At 47.6% G+C, this 20,891-nt stretch overlaps 2 protein-coding genes across 4 annotated transcripts in view; both read right to left on the bottom strand.

Annotated features, from left to right (window-relative positions):
* LOC306961344 (calmodulin-regulated spectrin-associated protein 3-like) overlaps positions 1-20,858 on the bottom strand; it is a 36,140-nt gene extending 15,282 nt beyond the window's left edge. For 2 of the 3 annotated variants that reach the window (XM_079554039.1, XM_079554041.1), the window contains exons 1-11: positions 20,581-20,858; positions 16,650-16,900; positions 11,573-11,713; positions 10,241-10,330; positions 9,283-9,318; positions 7,184-7,231; positions 5,650-5,788; positions 3,102-3,241; positions 1,324-1,417; positions 313-364; positions 14-75 (exon numbers count right to left, since the gene is read on the bottom strand). In XM_079554039.1, coding sequence (XP_079410165.1) covers positions 14-75; positions 313-364; positions 1,324-1,417; positions 3,102-3,241; positions 5,650-5,788; positions 7,184-7,231; positions 9,283-9,318; positions 10,241-10,330; positions 11,573-11,713; positions 16,650-16,900; positions 20,581-20,746 — 1,219 coding nt within the window. In that variant the 5' untranslated portion in view covers positions 20,747-20,858. The remainder of the gene's footprint in view (positions 1-13; positions 76-312; positions 365-1,323; positions 1,418-3,101; positions 3,242-5,649; positions 5,789-7,183; positions 7,232-9,282; positions 9,319-10,240; positions 10,331-11,572; positions 11,714-16,649; positions 16,901-20,580) is intronic. The other variant, XM_079554040.1, reaches the window with a different exon arrangement.
* The window catches only part of LOC306961346 (bromodomain-containing protein 4-like), a 461,990-nt gene that overhangs the window by 330,343 nt on the left and 110,756 nt on the right, over positions 1-20,891 (bottom strand). The gene's annotated exons all lie outside the window — the stretch shown is intronic.

Genomic DNA, 20,891 nt, shown 5'->3' with positions numbered 1-20,891 from the left:
GAGGAGTGCTCACCTGCTGATACTTCAGGGGACATTGGCACAAACGGTTGTTTGAAGATATACGATGGGGACCCACTGAAAAGCACATACATCTGTAAACACTAAGCACAAGGCAAGAGCGGGTAGAGCCAGTGTGGAAGTAACACTCACAAGCAGTAAGTATCTAATGTGTGCTCTGCCTATGATGATCAGTATGTGTGTGCGCACTGTGTGTAAGGTGGTACAGTACATAAATGTTTATAGATTAGGGTCCGCTGTGAATCTCAGAACTTTCTTGGTTAAATGGTGTGTGCGTGTGTGCCGAGGCCGCACCTGTGTGTGTGACCGCTGACCGGACTGGTGACGTCCAAGACTCCAGACACATCTGAAACACACCAGCATCAAGCATCATTCCATCGTGGTTCCTCCCTACTGTCCCAGCCTTTGTCTCTCAACCAATCACCTGAGCGTACGTTCATATCAATGCACTCTCTTTCTCCCCCTCCCCACCCCATCGTGACCGCAGCATTGGAAATTCCAGACCCTGGTCTGATCTTCTCACTAAAGCCCAGTCTCTGTACTGTTATGCAAATCAGGAATCACATTTCATAAAATACTAAAAAAAAACGGAAAAAAAAACCCTAAACAACAGAACTAAACCTATACTTTGGGAAAAAGCTCCTTTCAGGAACCCCATCAACGCCCTCATACTTTTACGGTCCCCTCTACCCAAGATACCTTGTAGGCTCCAGGCCCTCTCCAACTCATACAGACTGACACATCACACATGTCACAATTCTCAAACTCTACTTTTCCCATTAAAAATAAAGTTTTCCTAAAACCAGTGTGTCCTAATCTTAATCTCGTATACACAACCTCTTCCTTCCTGCCTTTCCCTTTACAACCTTACACCCTGACAGCTTTTTGGATACTGTACAAATGTCTCCCCTTCCCATCCGAGTCACATATAGTCTGCCATGCATGTTGAATTGCTTCGGTAATCAAGGATTTGCCTCTCCTCCGCCATCTGCTGTTTCATCGCCAGCTATGCCTATATGAGCAGGAATCCAACAAAAACAAACCATCAGGCCAGACCTCTGTGTCCTCCACGCTCACAGGAGCAGGTGGAGGTGGGTTTGAGACGCAGCTGAAGTGCTGCTGTGTTATTTGAATACATTTGTAAAACATAAAGGACCAACGTAATTTATTAATATTACTGGTACATACTTCCATTTTGTAAAAACGTTCCTGGGGTACGTTTTAATGAAGAGACTGGTTTGCCTCACTGACCTCCACACGCCGGGCGTTAAGTCATGTGACTCTCCTGTCTGTTATGTGACTCACCTGTCAGGTCTATGGGCGTCACTGGTTTGACAAAGTCCGGCCTCTGGACCTCGAAGCAGTCCAAGAGCTCCGAGAGGAAGACTAGGGTGTTCACCTGTGGAAAGACAGAGTGGGACTGTGAGGACATGTGCACCACTGACCACTGTGCTTATTCGTCCCCTGGTGGTTATATACAGTATGTACCAATGTGTTGGGTTCCCCTGAAAACACTCAAACAAGTTTATTTCATTTTGTTCATTTGACAGGGACCATGTACAGTCGCATTAATCAGCATATGAAAAGATGCTGATGCTTTGTACCAGACTTGGAGCTCATTTCCATCTGCAGTCCCTGAGACAGACAAAAGCTTTTCTCCTGCAATTTGCAACTTGGTCTTTACAAATCCCAACCTCAAATGTTCCTAGTTTTTCTAGACATGGTCTGTAGATGTTTATTATTTCACTTCCTGGTAAGTATTCACAGGATGTGGCATAATAAGAGGTTAACATTAGATAACTGTCATCAAGTGTGCAGGGGGGAAAAGGGCAGGCATTTGGAGGCATAATTGCAGTTTAGGGTTGGGCGATTTCCCCTTAATTGCCCATTGACGATGTCTACAGTGAACCATCGTCCATCTGTCATTATAAGCATTTTAGAGATATTTACATAGCCTATATATATGCTGCATATTATTTATGTTAGGGAAATGTGAGACTGCAGGTTAAATGGATCTAAACTAAACCTGATCTGATCATGGAAAACGAACTTTGCAACAGAAATGTGTTAAAACTGTGCGTAAAAGTCTGAAAGGAGACGACTTATTCAGAGCATCAATTCCTCCTCAATACCAGTGCTCTTCTCACACTAGTATAAATGTAAATCGGAGCTTATTATTTGCATTTGCTCAATGTTAATGCAATGTTTAAGAAACAGTGGGTGAACGGGACAATATTTAAAGGTTTGTGTCGTAGCCTACGTTTTTGAACGGTTACGGTCCGACCTCCTGCACCGCCTCTTTCTCTCCTCTCTCGGTCCTTCTTGAGGAAATATCTAAACGCATGCGCACTCTGCTAGCTCCGATGTGAGAGCCATTTCGTCATTTGTAAAACTGTTTAATTTCCGCATGAAAAGCAAAGCGAAACCACGCAGTTTTAAAGTGAAGCTGCTTTAGAGAGAGAGAGAGAGAGAGAGAGAGAGAGAGAGAGAGAGAGAGAGAGAGAGAGAGAGCGCGAGAGAGAGAGATGGAGGCTCTCCATTGTGATGTTGCTCATCCATCATGATGGACGATGATGTCGTACATCGGAACAACCCTATTGCAGTTATTGCTCACTCGGGGACAATGCACAAACAACAGAAGAGATGTCATGTTATAGCAAAAATGCTAATTTCCACCCGCAGTCCCTGGACAGGCTGATGTTACACAAAGGTTCATAAAATATATACAGAACAACAATACATAGAAGCTCACATCATAAAAGCACTTTCTCCTTCAGGAAATCACTCACTCTCTCACTCACTCACTCACTCACTCACTCACTCACTCACTCACTCACTCACTCACTCACTCACTCACTCACTCACTCACTCACTCACTCACTCACTCACCCACCCACCCTTCACCAATCTTCACTCTGAGCAAATCCAACTTCCTCCTTAGAATAAGGAGGAAAAGTATGTGATTGGAGTGGCAGTGGCCAATCAAATTCCTGATATTCTCCAGGCCATCCTGCTGGCCCCGCCCATGTATGTGGAGGTCAGTACTAGAGTGCTACTCGAGTAACAGGAGCAGAGTTACTCACATGCAGCAGAGTAGGAGCATAGAGCAGGTCCTCCACCTGCAGGGGGCAGCACCTCTGTAGGTGAGTCTCACAGAAGGCTCTGATGAGCTGCAGGTTGTACACGCTGTCCGCCACCGACATGGTGTCCTTCAGACACACATCTGTAACGACCGACATCAGTGTGATCAGGTTAGTCATTTATGTCCTAAACACTTCAACAGCATGCTTCCCCCCAACAAAACCCTCACATTATTTTGATTTTGTTAAAGGTCCTATATCATGCAAAATCGACTTTTTGGAGCTTTTAGCCATGTTGTTATGCTATTTCCTTATCAAAAACACCCCCAGAGTGGTTTGTGGCTTCATTCACGCAGCTCTCAGTAATCCTCCTGAATCCTGCTCTCTGAGCAGCTGCTCCTCCCTCTCCTGGTGAACGACTGAGTGTTCAGTTGTGTCGTAACAGCGGAACGGAAGTGCTCGACGTCTGTAATGTAATGTCTTAATTCTACGCTTACAGCCTGATTTTAATTTGTAAAACAGCTTTTTCATTATTTCTGTCGTAAGAGAGAAACAAAGAGAAAAAAATAAATAAAAAAAATAGTAAAAAAAAAAAAAAAGGATGTGCCCGAGGTGCTTCCAGGTCAGCTGTGGCCAAAACAAACACCCCTGAGCGTCATGTTTGCGCTGCAGCTGTGAAGATGGAGCTCGTTGTCATCTATTCTGGACACACCTGTTCTTTATTCTTAACTAACGATAATGTCACGGAGAAAAAGAAGCGCGTTTGTCTACGGAGTTTATTTAACCTTTTTCAGGAAGAGGCCACTCAGCTGTTTTTTTCTCCGGGATTCAGCGACTATCAGCCAAAATATTGTTTTTCTGTGACTGTCTCTGATGGATGTTTGGTGAACCTTCGCCAGAATCAAAGTGGATTAACTTTTATAACCAACGCGAGTCCCACAATGTAAACAGCGATGGAGCAGAGGGTGAGTCAATCCAAACGCGGGTTAGCTTGTGTGTTAGCGTATTAGCATGTGTGTTAGCCATTTATGAAGCTGTGTTGCAGATGTCAACTCCGTATAACTGCATCGTGAAGCAATTTCATTTATTGCTGTTTATTTATATTACGGTAAAGTTGTATGTGTGGAGAGAGGGGGCGGAGTTAACTGAATTGAAGCGTTGTGTCTTCCGGGTTCGAAAAATACCTCCAGAAAACACTTATATTTATCACAAAAATGAGTGCTCAATAGTGGTAGAGGTACAATATATCATATAAATGCCAATACTTAACTTTGGAATGGCTAAAATAGCATGATACAGGTCCATTTGTATTTCTGTGTGTTTCTCGAGCAACATCATTCTTCTATTGTTTTGTTTCCCAATCTTTTTGAACACACTTTGGATATGGACATGGCGAGTTTTATTTTAATTCATTGTTACATTTTATTATTATTATGTATTCATGAAAAAAAAAAAAAACAAGTTAGGACATGTGCAATGTATCATGAAGCGTGCAGTCAAAAGTTATAATGGAGGAGGAACCTCTACTTCTGACATAAATGTACACATTTTCACCGCGATGTTACACGGCTCATTGGAGGCGTAGAAGGACTAGGGAGGGGACGTTTGAAAGCTGGGAATTCCTAGTTTCCAACACAAAAGACCACAAGTCTGTGCGTATGTGTGAAAATCGGCAATGTTGTAGATGGCGGGAGCATGGGAGCATTTCTTACATTTCTGCCTAAATTTGTCATTAAATGTGGTCTGATCTTTATTAAAATCATAACAATGATTAAACAGTGTCTGTTTGAACTAATACCACCCAAACATGTACATTTTATCATATTTTTAATGGCCATGAGGCAACAAAACAGCTCCCACACCATGATTCTCCTGCTCCAGACTTCACAGTGAGTTGGGTTTTGATGTTGGTGCTGTTCCAGTTTTCCTCCACACATGACGTTGTGTGTCCCTCCCAAACTATTCAACTTTGGTTTGTGAAAGAGCTCTCAGATGCTCCACAGCACTACTGGAAAAATATTCAGTGAACTGATGGAGCCAGAGTTGAATAGTTTGGGAGGAACACGTGTCATGTGTGGAGGAAAAATGGAACAGCACCAACATCCAAACCCTCCCCTCACTGTGAAGTCTGGAGCAGGAAGATCATGGTGTGGGGCTGTTTTGTTGCCTCAGGGCCTTGGACAACATGCTGTCATCAATAGATAAATGAGTTTATCAAGATATTTGGTTTGGGTGTTATTAGTTCAAGCAGACAAGGTTTAATAATTCTTGTGATTCTAATAAAGTTCCGATCACATTTTATGACACATTTAGGCATAAATTTAAGAAATTCCACATGATGTACTTACTTTTTCCCCCCACTGTTCCACTCTACTGTATGAACCAAACCTACAATCCCAAACCCTATCCTTACCCTCACTTTGGTGTCTGTATAATCCTTCTCTTTGGCCAACTGTAACCAGTAATAAAAGCAATTTTGACTTGATTGTGATTGTTCGGCCGTAACATCAACTCAGCATGTTAGTGCTGGGCGGGGTGTAAAAGTGTGTACCCTCCAGGGGCAGCAGTCCGGGGCAGTAGTGGTGCAGTGTGGCGCCTATAGCACAGCCGTTGGACAGATCCTTGAGCCCAGAGACCAGGGGGAAGGTCGGGGTCAGCTTCGACTGTACTTTGTCCTTCCTGTAACGGATCTACACAAACACAACGGCATCAACAGGAGACCACGTAAGACCATGTCAGAGCTGAGCCCACGCACACCACAACGTCCTCAAAATACGCAACAACCACTCACATGGTCACTCACACGGAGCAGCGCAGGGGCAGCAGTGGTAGTGAGTGAAGACAGTGAGTGGACACAGCGAGTGGACACAGCGAGTATGTGAGTGGTGATGTAGTGGAGCAGGATAAGCATGATAGTTACAGTATAACCACGGTTCTCTGAGTGAAAGGACTATCTCTCCACCCAGTTCTATATTCCACAAATCCAGGGAGTGATTCTGTCAGACTGCAGCAGACGGTCTCAGCGTGATGAGATGATGTTTCATAAATTCTGGTGACAAGAGTTTCCAAGTAAAACTAACTTCAAGTGGAATCAATCAATCAATCAATCAACCAATCAATCAATCAATTTGTATAGCCCAATATCACAATGGGAGTTGTCTCACAGGGCTGCACCAAACATTAAAGCAATGAAACAAAACAAACAAGACATTGTAAAGTTCAGCCAAATGAAGTCTCCAGGCAAACATAATGTCCTAATAAGCGTCGGCAGCAGGTGGTGACGAGCCGCGTGGATGTCTCCTGTCCAAAACTCAAAAACCTTCTGCTTCATTCCCCTAATACTGCTCTTGGGATCAGAAAATATAGCAGTTGCCTGGACCTTGACCACGGTCGACCAAGTGAAAGAACTCTGGATGTGAGTGTGTAAACTCAAATACCAGCTGGACTGGACAGAGTCTGAACACTGGACTATTGGAGCATGCATCTGCACTTTCTTCTACTCGAGAACCTTGGGGCCCAAGAGGTTAGATTTACTATGTAATTTTTTAAGACCAATGAGTTTGTTTTTTCTTTGTTGAAGTGAGAGAAAAAGATCCTTCCATTTACAGAACTTTGACTTAACTCTTCAAATCACACATTCTGATTTCAAGAAAACATGACCAATTTGTGGATTCACTTTGCAGTGCTATGTCCTATATACATACAGCTCCTGACTAAAGCAGTGTGCACATTCCCTGATGCCACTGTGTCGGCCCCATTCACATGGAACGTAACTGGACAGAGAGACGGGCCGATACGATGTAGAACCTGGATGACAGCAGCTACACTCAGTCACACAGAAACATGCAGCAGCACATGTGAACGTGTACACACATGCGCAATCATCCACACAACACAGCACATGTCAGCTAAGGTGTCTCTCCTCGGTGTGCGTACGATCAGGCGGTCAACGGTGTGACTGATGTAAGGCCTGTACTGTTACACAAACATCTCATAGTGATGAATGTGAGGTTATGTGTGTCGTGTTGCCACGGCGATGTGAGTGATGCAGATCAGAGTGAGAAGAGCAAGACGGGATACTTTACCACAGGAGGCTTATTCCCCGACTCCTTCAAACAAAAAGCGATAGCATGCTGATGGAGAGATGAGAGAGGAGACAGGCATAAACAACAGGAGCCACTGTCAGGGGAGGGGCCACATCAATGGGGCAGGGCCACACAGGAGGGACGAAGGGGGCTGCAATGGGACAGACAGAGAGCGGACAGTAGGACCACCCCCACATCACGACCACTCACATGCACAACTCACACAGCCTGAGGAAATGACATCATGAGAACACCAGACAAAGATGGCGACCTGTCCAACCCAGTCCTCCAGCCGCACAGGTGAGGGCCACACCAAACCCAGTCCTCCAGCCGCACAGGTGAGGGCCACACCCAACCCAGTCCTCCAGCCACACGGGTGAGGGCCACACCAAACCCAGTCCTCCAGCCGCACAGGTGAGGGCTACACCCAACCCAGTCCTCCAGCTGCACAGGTGAGGGCCACACCAAACCCAGTCCTCCAGCCACACGGGTGAGGGCCACACCAAACCCAGTCCTCCAGCCGCACAGGTGAGGGCCACACCCAACCCAGTCCTCCAGCCACACAGGTGAGGGCCACACCAAGCCCAGTCCTCCAGCCACACAGGTGAGGGCCACACCCAACCCAGTCCTCCAGCCGCACAGGTGAGGGCCACACCCAACCCAGTCCTCCAGCCGCACAGGTGAGGGCCACACCCAACCCAGTCCTCCAGCCGCACAGGTGAGGGCCACACCCAACCCAGTCCTCCAGCCGCACAGGTGAGGGCCACACCCAACCCAGTCCTCCAGCCACACAGGTGAGGGCCACACCCAACCCAGTCCTCCAGCCACACAGGTTAGGGCCACACCAAACCCAGTCCTCTAGCCGCACAGGTGAGGGCCACACCAAACACAGTCCTCCAGCCACACAGGTGAGGGCCACACCAAACACAGTCCTCCAGCCACACAGGTGAGGGCCACACCAAACCCAGTCATCCAGCTGCACAGGTGAGGGCCACGCCCAACCCAGTCCTCCAGCCACACAGGTTAGGGCCACACCAAACCCAGTCCTCTAGCCGCACAGGTGAGGGCCACACCAAACACAGTCCTCCAGCCACACAGGTGAGGGCCACACCAAACACAGTCCTCCAGCCACACAGGTGAGGGCCACACCAAACCCAGTCATCCAGCTGCACAGGTGAGGGCCACGCCCAACCCAGTCCTCCAGCCACACAGGTGAGGGCCACGCCCAACCCAGTCCTCCAGCCACACAGGTTAGGGCCACACCAAACCCAGTCCTCCAGCCGCACAGGTGAGGGCCACACCCAACCCAGTCCTCCAGCTGCACAAAGGAGGGCCACACCAAACACAGTCCTCCAGCCACACAGGTGAGGGCCACACCAAACACAGTCATCCAGCTGCACAGGTGAGGGCCACGCCCAACCCAGTCCTCCAGCTGCACAGGTGAGGGCCACACCCCACCCAGTCCTCCAGCTGCACAGGTGAGGGCCACACCAAACCCAGTCCTCCAGCTGCACAGGTGAGGGCCACGCCCAACCCAGTCCTCCAGCTGCACAAAGGAGGGCCACGCCCAACCCAGTCCTCCAGCTGCACAAAGGAGGGCCACGCCCAACATAGCCCTCCAGCCGAACAGGTGAATTGTCATTTTTATAGAGCAGGAATATCCGGTTATCTATCTATTATCTTGTGGACCTTAGACCTCCCTGCCAGGTCTCAGCAGCCAAACCCGCCCCCAACTATCTGAAAAAACGGCCAAAATCCGCAGACATACGGCAGATGATGCCAAACTGCCCCTTTCAAGTTAAGGAAAATGATTCAGTCGAGTGATTAAGGACCTCAGCGCCACACTTCACCTCCTTTCACTCTCTGCACTCACATCAAAGAAAGTGCAGATCTATGTGAGCAATCAGCCGACAAAGTTGAGTGTGACAAAGCTGGTTTCCTTTAACAAACGCAGGCTTTGTTTTTTGTTTTTTTCAGAGGTGTGGTACTTCTTTGGATTCGTATTCGTATTTGGCACAGAAAGAGACTGGGGTGCACAGGCGAACACAGACACATGATGTTACGTGTCTTCATCAGAAGACAGAGGAGCGAGCACTTACCGGCACCAGCTTCCAGTACCAGCGGCTGGACTGGTTCTGAAACGCACACAGGACAGGGGTCAGGTCAGGGACAGACCCTACATTAAAATGAATGGGCAGCGATCAGGTGAGAACTTGGAAAAGGATGCGAAAGATTGGAGTTGTTGCATCAGCCAAATTGACAGAGAGGACGGTTAAGGTTTTTAAAGTCATGTCAAGTGAAATATCACATGTACATAAGTATATATACACCCTTTGCTATGACACTCAAAACTGAGCTCAGGTGCATCCTGTTCCTGATCGTCCTTGAGATGTTTCTACAACTTGTGGTATAATGAAATGGGTTGGACTCGATTTGGAAAGACACACACCTCTCTATAAGGCTCTATAAGGACCTCCGAGACAGGGTTGTATTAAAGCACAGATCTGGTAGCCTGGCATAGGCCACAGAAAGAAAGTGGGTGTGGCTCCGTTTCAGTTTCATGCAGCTAAAATCTGGAACAGTTTCATGAGGATGTGAGACAGGCCTCAGCTCTGATAAATGTTCACGTCCAGCCTGAAAACACTTCATTTTATCCCCATTAGACACCTGAGAGGATTTTATCTGCACTTTTGCTTTACTGTAATGATGTTTTTTTTAAAGTTGATGTTTTATTGTTTTTAACTGCCCTCTTGTAATTTGATGTAACTGAGAAGCACTTTGAATTATTCTGTGAATGACTTGTGTTTTGAAATGTGGCGAGAAGAAAGAAGCAGCTAACGATGCTAACTAGCTAGCTTATGCATTCGTTAGCCACACACAGTGGTGCTAAACTCTGGCTGGAGCCACAGCTGCCCTTGGGTTGACATGGCCATACATATGATTGGTGTGTGTGTTTTGGAGTGGTTAATGCTGCATGTTGTACCAACTGTGCATGGGTGAATGAAGAGTCCCTAATGAAGCTCTTTGAGACAGTGAAATGCGCGGTCAGAGTTTTACCGGGTCCTGAGCGGGCTGCATGTCGGTACAGTTGGGTGCTCTGGGGGGCCCCTCCTCTTCCTCTGTGCTCTCCCGTAACGTCTGATTGATCTGTGGACAGACAGGACAGCAGTGTTCAGGGCATGCAAACCTGCGTTGTCATGATACTATAATTCCCCTCTTAAATATATATTACCTTTTTATCGACTTTCCAGAACACTCAACCCTATATTTGCGTATAATCATCTTCTTGTAACATAAGGTCTAATATGTTCTCTCTAAATTCTCTATAATTATTAAATGTTTTGCATTTTCAGCTGAAATGTTCAGAGTCAAATGCTTATACTACTTACAGACTGGTTTTGGCCCATGGCCGTCAGGTTAAAACTGTCTGTGTCGCCTTCATGATCAGTGACAGTCACTGCTGTTGCTTTTAGCAGCATAACAGTCAGAGCGCTAAGTGACCCAAAAGAAGTGCCGGTACTATTTTTCTCTTTTGGGAATTCTGCAATTTCCGTCTTTTCTGCAGATTTTTCCCATTGACTTACAATGGGAATTCCGTTTTCTGCAACTTTTTCCACATTTTCGGCAATTTGTGCATGTTCAGCTTATGCAACTTGTCCTTTTTCTGGAAAATTCCTCCTACAGTTTCCATTTTTTTCTACAGGATCGGGAATTCTGTCCCATTCATATGTATGGGGAATTCTGCCCATTCATTTTAATAGGACTTCTGATACAGTCTGTCAGAGATTTAAACAGTTTATTTAATGTAAAGAGTTGATGCAATGTAAAAAGTTTCTGTAATTTCAACAGTGTTTACAGTTTCTGCAACAAAACGGATTTTCGTAATTACAAAACTGTTATGTCACTAAATCGGGATTTTTGCATAAAAAGTATTACTATACAACTTAATAGAGATTTTTTCATATAAAGCTGTATTATGCAACTTAATAGGGATTAAAGTACAATAAAACAACTTATATTGGGATTTTCACAATAAAAGCACTACAGTACTATTCTGCAGTCAATTGCGAAGCCATTGCAAATGTTTCTAGTTTTATTTAGAATTTTAAGAGAAAATGGTTTATTATCTAATGCTAACTGATAAATAAATGGTAGCGGCTAGGCTAAACTACACCATAGGAATGAATGGGCCGCTAAGCTAACGTTAGCAACACTCGCCAGTGGTGTACATGTAACATCACAACATTCTGAACCTCCTATAGTTTAAAATGAGGTGGTTTGGCAGATAAGCATTCTATATTCTATTCATTTGGCTCCTGGGACATAGTTTGGACGCCCCGAGCGGCTCGGTGCTTTAGATCCAGGTGTGTAGACAATAGCAGGACTCACCCGGTTGACCCAGAAGAGCAGTGCGTTCTCCAAGGGAGTGCCCACCCCCGTCTGCTGGGCCTCGGCCGCCATCTTGACCTGGTCCAGTGTGTCGAGCGCAGCCAGCGTCATCAGGGCGTCGATCAGGGCCAGGTGGGCCTTCTGCAACACAACACAGTCATCTGTGGAGGTTTTCTTTTGTTTAGTATTGTCATGTGATATCAGAGACTACAGATGGAAATCAGCTCCTTAATGGCTCTAATCTGGTCATGTCTCTGAGCTTAATATTGTCAGGGAGTCATTTATGAAGACTGGTGCTAAATAGCAAGTGATGGACAAATTTAGGCCCTAAATCTGTTATGTAAAAGAGAGAATGCGCTCAGGGACACATGTCCAGATGTGGAGCCAGGCTCATGGTCAGAAACACCTGGCTGGAGGATTCCCCTATTGTACCATGTTCTTTTAGAACGACATGAGGTATGAAAAAAACATTTAGTGTCTTTCTAAAAGAATTGTATAAACAATTGTTGAAACAAGTATGTTGAAACATAATGGACGCAATACATGTTTTAGTGCAAACAAATGTAAACATTTTACATATTTTTAGAAACTAGAAGGTATCGGCTTTCAAATAAAGTATCACACTGACATATACACTGTAAGCTCCAGTCAATACGCTTTGAGATTTAGATATGCAACTGGAGAAAATAACTCTAAGATGGCAGATAACAGGTTAAAGGAAATTGCCAAATGCACATACACTTGCAATACATGCCTCTCTGTTGCTGCATAACCACAGTAACCACATCACATAGGGATTGGATCTGGTCTGCCTCCAGAGCAGGAGCTGAAACTGACCCTCTAAATGAGATCCTGGTCCTGTCCCTCCCCTCGGCTGATGTCCTTTGAGCCTGTATGTCCCTGTGGTGGGACGGTCCACTCAGAGGAACCAGGCCACGTCAGTCCACATCCATCACACTGGCCTAGTGACTAATGTCCCTCCTGCAGCTCGCTCACTCACACTGATACAGTACAATCACATACAAACTATCACTGTCTCAGGCGTCCCACTCTCTGATGATCTACCACTTTGAAATTAGTTCATTTAAAAGTGAGTTGCATGAATTGCGTGAGTTGCACAAGTTCAAAATGTGCAAATGACTCTGCAGCTGGTTATGAATGTGATGTACAGCTCCTAGAAGACTCCTGAAACACGGAAGGGAACAGAAGAGGAAGAGAAGCAAAATACAACGAATAACATTGTAACGCAGTTCATAAAAAAAAAACATTTGAACCTGATGTGTAGAGAAACTGTGGATTTATTAACACATTGAGGCCGCGTTGTTGTGGGGATTTAGCTGTTGAGTACCAACAATCCAGACCATTTTTCATGATATTTGTTGTACCACAGCATATTCTGTGTTTGTTATGGACACATGCTATGGCTTATTTGAAAGGTGAGACTCTAAGCTCTCCGAAGGTGAAAACAGTTTAATTCTGATCAAAATCAGATTCTGAGATAATTAGTGTTTTATGCAACACTCTCCTTTCTGATTAGCTCCTCTCTCCTCCTCTCTCCTCCTCCTCTCTCCTCTCTCCCCCTCCTCTCTCCTCCTCTCTCCTCTCCTCCTCCTCTCTCCTCCTCCCCTCCTCTCTCCTCCTCCCTCCTCTCTCCTCTCTCCTCCTCTCTCCTCCTCTCTCCTCCTCCCTCCTCCTCCCCTCCTCTCCCCTCCTCTCTCCTCCTCTCTCCTCCTCTCTCCTCCTCTCTCCTCCTCCCTCCTCTCTCCTCCTCCCTCCTCCTCCCTCCTCTCTCCTCCTCTCTCCTCCTCCCTCCTCTCTCCTCCTCTCTCCTCTCTCCTCCTCTCTCCTCTCTGGACAGACACTAATGTTTTGTGAAGAGGCAAATGCCTAAATCTCAGTTTCAAGTCAATTTTCAACGTTTTGAAAATTGACTTAGCGATCGCTTTTTATGGCGTGTGCATTTAAACAGCCTGGTTCTTGAATTGAAGACTTTAACAGGATGTTTCTCAGTCATCTTTAGATCAATTTGGACCAGGGGTGGCCAACCCGCGGCTCTCGAGCCGCATGCGGCTCTTGGCCAATCAGAGTCTCTCTTTGCATGATTGGATATGTTTAATACAATGCGGCTCTTTGCAAAATAATTGGTAAATATTTCCCATAAACTGTAACAGTCTTTGACCAAAAATCCAACCATCTTCCTGCAGACCCTGTTTCATCTCTACACATGAATGAGAGTCTGTATCTCCCTCCTTTTCGAGGCGGCGTGTAGACGGTGCCCGTGCAGCCTCAGTCAAAGCGGGATGTAGGTTAAACAACAGGCAGGCAGATCGTGGCACTAGGATTAGCTTCTGTGCTTTTCAGGTTCTGATCAGCCTACTCTTTATTTGATGTAATTTGGCCTCATATTCACAGAAAAAGATCAAAATTAGGAAATGGAAAAAAGCGGAGCTCTTTTGAAGCGTATGATGCGAAGCGCGACATCGTAACGCGGAAATACGCAAAGTCATGACTTTTCTTTCACACGTGCTATAACTGTAACAGATGCAACTTAAAAGACTCTCAGATCCTCCAGAGGCTCCTGGTTAAAGTTCATGAACTTTGTGCAGCCGAGAGTGCGTTCTCTGCACAGTCCAGTCAGGACGAAGCTGCAGGCACTGAGCGCACAGGCCAGGGGCGGATCAGATAAAGGGGCTCAGTGGGCAGGGCCCCACATACAAACACACCCCAGCATTGAAAAATAAATAAATAATAATAGTAATCTAATTCTGTCTCAGTCAGAGCAGAAAGCACAAAATTTCAGTTAATATACATGTATTTCAATCTTGTTGAGGAGTAAAACCATTCAATCTAACACAATTATTGAACATAAAGTTATAGTTTATTGTGATTAAATAAAATGGTCACATTTTATTTAATCACAATAAACTACCGCCCCGGGATCTCGCTAATGGTCGGTGCCTTTGTGGCTCTTCACAGGATCAAGGTTGAACATTTCGGCTCTTGGTCTCTGACTAGTTGGCCACCCCTGATTTGGACCATTTAAAAACTCAGAGAAACGTTAAAACCTCAACTGTGTCGATCTGTACACGGGAAGTCACTCTGCTTCGTCAAACGCGCTCCAGAGAGCGATAGAGAAGTGTGTGAAGTGAACAAAGTGTGATTTATTTATTTTTAAAGCCCAGTGATGATGTCATGACCTTGGAAGCACAAGTCTGGTACATCCTTGAGGGAAATTTCCAGACTCTTGAAGGTTCAGGTTCATTGGTTAAAATAATGATGTAAATGTCCATCACACAGATCAGAAAGAAGGCGGGTTGTGTCAGAGATGAACCCAAGAACAAATGTAAAAGGCAATTTAATGAATGGAACAAAATGATTTCAATTTTATTTGGTGTAAACATAGGCCTAGAATAAAATTTGAGACATTGCAATTAACCAAAAAGGGAGGTGGTAGGGCTCTCCCATGTTTACAGAGTTATTATAAAGCAGCAAATTTTAGGATTTTGATTGCATGGTGTGACCCGTCAAGTGATGCCAAGTGAAAAGAAATGGATCAGGCTGAAATCCACACTCCTCTCCCCTCCATTTTAGGGGACAAACAACTACTACAATCACTTTTACCCAAAGTATCTCTTGGAATAAGAACACCATTAAATATTTGGCTTACAATACTAAGAGACAAAAAAGTTGAAAGAGGTGTAAAGATTTTACGTTGGCCAGCATATGACAGTGATTTCACACCTGCAAAAAACGATGCAAGATTCAAAACTGGTGTAGCAAAGGTATCACTGCATATTGGAAAATAACTACAGATAATGGCCTACACACCTTTCAACATTTAACGGAAAGATATCACTTGATGAAAGATGATTTCTTTAGGTATCTTCAATTGAGACATCATTTTAATGCAGATATCAGGTCCAAAAACATGGAAACCAGCTCCTTAGTTGTGCTTTTTGTAAATGTATGTAAAGGGAAACTCACCAGAAAACATGTCTCCACTGTATATTCTCTTTTGCAGTCTGAGAAAAAGCTTTCTACCATATGTATTAAACAAAGATGGGAAAAGGAGATTGGAACGAATATATCTGAAGACGATTGGCTAAATATATGTGAAACCATTACTACTACTTCCAGCTCTGACTTATGGAGAGAATTTACATGGAAAAATACATTACGGTACTTCATTACTCCAAAGATCAAATTCTGAACAAGGTAATTGCTGGAGGAATTGTGGGCAAAAATCTGCAGGACATTTCCATATCTTTTGGGAGTGTTCTAAGATCGCCCCCTACTGGACGGAGGTTATTGGATACATTAAAATTATAATGGGATTACAATTAGATGAGACTTTTTTTGTGTTTTATCTTGGCAACATACCAAGCGGAATAAGAAAGGAGGACAAATATCTGCTCCAAATTCTACAAGCAAGAAGGCTATAACACGTCAATGGCTGAACATGGACCCCCCAACTTCTTCGCAGTGGATAGAAATTACAAACGAAATATACAACATGGAGAAACTGACTTTTTTTTTTAAAAGATGCTGCAGAAAAAGGTGAACATTACTGGAAGAAATGGAAGACATTTGTTGGTAAATAGTTACCATATATATATATTATAAACTATATATATTTTAACTTAATATGTGCCTGGAAAACATGGTTCATTGTATTGTGGCTTTACATTTTAGTGATTATTTTTCTTTGGTCTGTCTATCTGTTACTTTTAGTTCACTACTGTTTAATTGTAAAAAATGTAAAAGCTTAAAAAAATAAAGTTTGAAAAAAAAAAAAGAACAAATGTAAAAGACCTGGTGAAGATGCTGAACCTGGTAAGACTTTGTCATTATCCAGAGTGAAACCAGTCCTGTGCCGACATGGGCTGAGAAAACTAAAAAAAATCTGGAATTTTTCTGGAATTTAGCTAATAGAAATCATTTTTAAAATGTAAAACAATGAGACAGAGAGAAAAGTGTGTGTTTCTGAAGTGTATGTGGCTGGAGCTGCTTTAATGGTCATTGATTCTGAAGTCTGTGCCACAGTGTGTGAGGGTCAGACAGAGTGTGGGGCACTGACCATCCTGACGGGCTCCTGGCTCAGCTCCTTCTCCGTCACCGCCCCCTCCTCTGTGCGAACACCGAGGCCCCTCTTGGAAAGCTGCTGCAGCAAGGCCGGGGTGTCCTCCGGGGCCCCGCCGCGCCCCCCAGGGGCCACTCTGCAGTACAGCTGTGGGGACAGCAGCAGGCGGGACAGGCCCGGTCTGAGGTGCTCCTGTCCATACTGGTCAGTGTAGAGGGGGTCCTGCAACTCCTCCTCCGGGACAGGGTCTGAGGAGACATGAGAGGACATGAGGGGACATGCTCTGAGAGGACATGAGAGGACATGAGGGGACAGGCTCTGAGGGGACATGAGGGGACATGAGAGGACATGAGGGGACAGGCTCTGAGGGGACATGAGGGGGCATGAGAGGGCATGAGGGGACAGGCTCTGAGAGGACATGAGGGGACAGGCTCTGAGGGGACATGAGGGGGCATGAGAGGGCATGAGGGGACAGGCTCTGAGAGGACATGAGGGGACAGGCTCTGAGGGGACATGAGGGGGCATTAGGGGGCATGAGGGGGCATGAGGGGACATGAGGGGGCATGAGGGGGCATAAGGGGGCATGAGGGGGCATGAGGGGGCATGAGGGGACATGAGGGGACATGAGGGGGCATGAGGGGACATGAGGGGACATGAGGGGGCATGAGGGGGCATGAGGGGACATGAGGGGACATGAGGGGGCATGAGGGGGCATGAGGGGGCATGAGGGGACATGAGGGGGCATGAGGGGGCATGAGGGGGCATGAGGGGGCATGAGGGGACATGAGGGGGCATAAGGGGGCATGAGGGGGCATGTGGGGGCATGAGGGGACATGAGGGGGCATGAGGGGACATGAGGGGGCATGAGGGGACATGAGGGGACATGAGGGGGCATGAGGGGGCATGAGGGGACAGGCTCTGAGGGGATATGAGGGGGCATGTGGGGACATGAGGGGGCATGAGGGGACAGGCACTGAGGGGACATGAGGGGACAGGCTCTGAGGGGACATGAGGGGACATGAGGGGACATGAGGGGACATGAGGGGACAGGCTCTGAGGGGACATGAGGGGGCATGAGGGGACATGAGGGGACATGAGGGGACATGAGGGGACAGGCTCTGAGGGGACATGAGGGGGCATGAGGGGACATGAGGGGACATGTGGGGACATGAGGGGGCATGAGGGGACAGGCTCTGAGGGGACATGAGGGGGCATGAGGGGACAGGCTCTGAGGGGGCATGAGGGGGCATGAGGGGACAGGCTCTGAGGGGACATGAGGGGGCATGAGGGGACAGGCTCTGAGGGGGCATGAGGGGGCATGAGGGGGCATGAGGGGGCATGAGGGGACATGAGGGGGCATGAGGGGCATGAGGGGGGATTAGGGGACATGAGGGGGCATGAGGGGACATGAGGGGGCATGAGGGGCATGAGGGGACATGAGGGGGCATGAGGGGCATGAGGGGGCATGAGGGGACATGAGGGGGCATGAGGGGACATGAGGGGACATGAGGGGGCATGAGGGGACATGAGGGGGCATGAGGGGACATGAGGGGGCATGAGGGGACATGAGGGGGCATGGGGGGCATGAGGGGACAGGCTCTGAGGGGATTTGAGGGGACATGAGGGGACATGAGAGGACAGGCTCTGAGGGGACATGAGGGGACATGAGGGGGCATGAGGGGACAGGCTCTGAGGGGACATGAGGGGGCATGAGGGGACATGAGGGGGCATGAGGGGACATGAGGGGACAGGCTCTGAGGGGACATGAGGGGACATGAGGGGACATGAGAGGACAGGCTCTGAGGGGACATGAGGGGGCATGAGGGGACATGAGGGGACAGGCTCTGAGGGGACATGAGGGGACATGAGGGGACATGAGGGGACAGGCTCTGAGGGGACATGAGGGGGCATGAGGGGACATGAGGGGCATGAGGGGGCATGAGGGGACATGAGGGGGCATGAGGGGACATGAGGGGGCATGAGGGGACATGAGGGGGCATGAGGGGACATGAGGGGGCATGAGGGGACATGAGGGGGCATGAGGGGGCATGAGGGGACATGAGGGGGCATGAGGGGGCATGAGGGGACATGAGGGGGCATGCGGGGACATGCGGGAAGATGAGGGGACATGAGGGGACAGGCTCTGAGAGGACATGAGAGGACAGGCTCTGAGGGGACATGAGGGGGCATGAGGGGGCATGAGGGGACAGGCTCTGAGAGGACATGAGAGGACAGGCTCTGAGGGGACATGAGGGGGCATGAGGGGACAGGCTCTGAGAGGACATGAGAGGACAGGCTCTGAGGGGGCATGAGGGGGCATGAGGGGACAGGCTCAGAGGAATCACAGTGTGAGGAAACGCTTTGTCCCAGCACTCCTTACAAACAGGACTGTTTTCTTTTTTTGCTGAACCACAGCAAACATTGGTTCAAAACAAAGACAGAATGATCTGAAGAAGCTTTATTTATGTAGCGCCTTTTACACGGGACGGTTTCACATTCACCTCACACTCTGACCACCACGTGCACACATCATTCATCCTGGTCTATTGTACATGTTTTTTGTAGGGGATACCTACGCAAACACAGGGCGAACCTGCAAACTCCACACAGATATGTCCCGCAGGTGGGAATTGAACCCGGGACCTTCTTGCTCGCCCATAAAGGATACATTTATCTTTGACATCAGCTACTTGACTGTGCGATGATGCTTTTTTTACATTTGGGCTATTTTAGTTCACGTTTTTTTATACCAGTCCTTTAACGATACTTGGTTTTCGATACCGATACCTGATCGATATTTTTTACCTATACTGAAATATTAGTCACCTAGAACCAGAAAACACTACAATAATGTGGAAGATCTGCAAATGTACAATATCGGGTTCAAGAACCTCATCATTTCTCCAGTGGCTTCTTGAAGGTCTGCCATTTTCCAGCCCGGCACACTTGCGCTCAGCCTTACGTAAACGCGGCCCCTGAAGGAGCCCACAGTGGATGACGTCAGGATGGAGCTCTACTGCGAAGACGGCAAAACCCACAAAACACATCCGCAAAAAAATCCAATCCTCCGGGGATGATCGGCGCACGAACATCGCCTCAGCCCGAAAACAAAGGCACACAGCCCGGTCCCGGTGCCGGTGCCGGTGCCGTGAGCCAGCGCTGCAGCGGCGGAGGAGGAGGAGAAGCGGTGACACACTGACACACTTCTGCTGCGTGGCCCACTTCCAGGCTTTAGCCCCGGCTCCTCAGGACGAGCGCGCACCGAGCACCGGGGAGGGGTCCGTGTCAGTGATAGACATTTACCGATCCACACTCCCTACAGTCCTGGGTCAGAGCTGGGATAGACGGAGTCTGAGTCTTGCTAGATCAGGTTTTTAGTTCCTTGTGCTCTGGCTTTGTGGTTACACCTGGTTTTGTCCCTGTTTTGCTCTGTTTTAACCACTGACTTATAGTTCTGACCTGGTGTGAGTCCCTACTCGCCCTCTTTAAGCTCTTGAGTGCTGTTTTGGTTATAGACTTGGCTTAGTCCTGATTTAGTCCAGGTTCTCACGGTTTTTGGAGCTCTTTGTGGCCTGGTCCTGTTCACTGGTTCTCGGTTAGTCCTGGCTTAGCTGGCTTTGTCCTGGGTGAGTGATTCTTTTAACCCCGGCTTTAGTCTGGGTTAAGACCTGGTTTAGTCCTGGCCCTGGTTTGGCCCCACAGTCCGGTCGGTCTAAGGCACGGGCTAATTAAGATCTAAATAAAGGATTTCACCATTAAATATTGATGAATTTGGAAAGGAAACTGCGCTCTGGTGGAGCTTTGAACCCCCCGGACACTCAGCGGGACTCGGACCAGGCCCCGACCGGCTCCGAGGAGGGTCCCTTCGCCTCTGCCCGGGCCCCACCCATCACCACCCCCATCACCAGCGGACACCCGTGGGTCCTACCTGCCCCTCCTCCTCCTCCTCCGCCGCCGCCGCCGCCGTCGTGCGCTCTCTGGAACAGCCACCGCAGGCTGGCGCACAGCTTGGCCCGGCTCGGCTCGTAGCGGTCCAGCGGGATGAGGTCCAGGCCTGCGGGGAGACCAGAGCCAGGGCCGGGAGTCTCCACCATGGTCGGCCTAACCCGGGATGAGACAGACTGGAGGAGTGATGGAGGAGTGGTGCAGTGCGCATGCGCAGAGTGGGCCTGGGCGGTGCGCTGGTGATGATGCGCGGGCGTGAGTGCGCGCCGGCGAATGCAAGAATAATACACTGTA

The sequence above is a fragment of the Gobius niger genome (genome assembly GCF_951799975.1).
Source record: "Gobius niger genome assembly, chromosome: 3".
Lineage (NCBI taxonomy): Eukaryota > Metazoa > Chordata > Actinopteri > Gobiiformes > Gobiidae > Gobius > Gobius niger.
The sequence above is the reverse complement of the archived record's forward strand: the minus strand, read 5'-3'. Positions and strand labels throughout refer to the sequence as shown.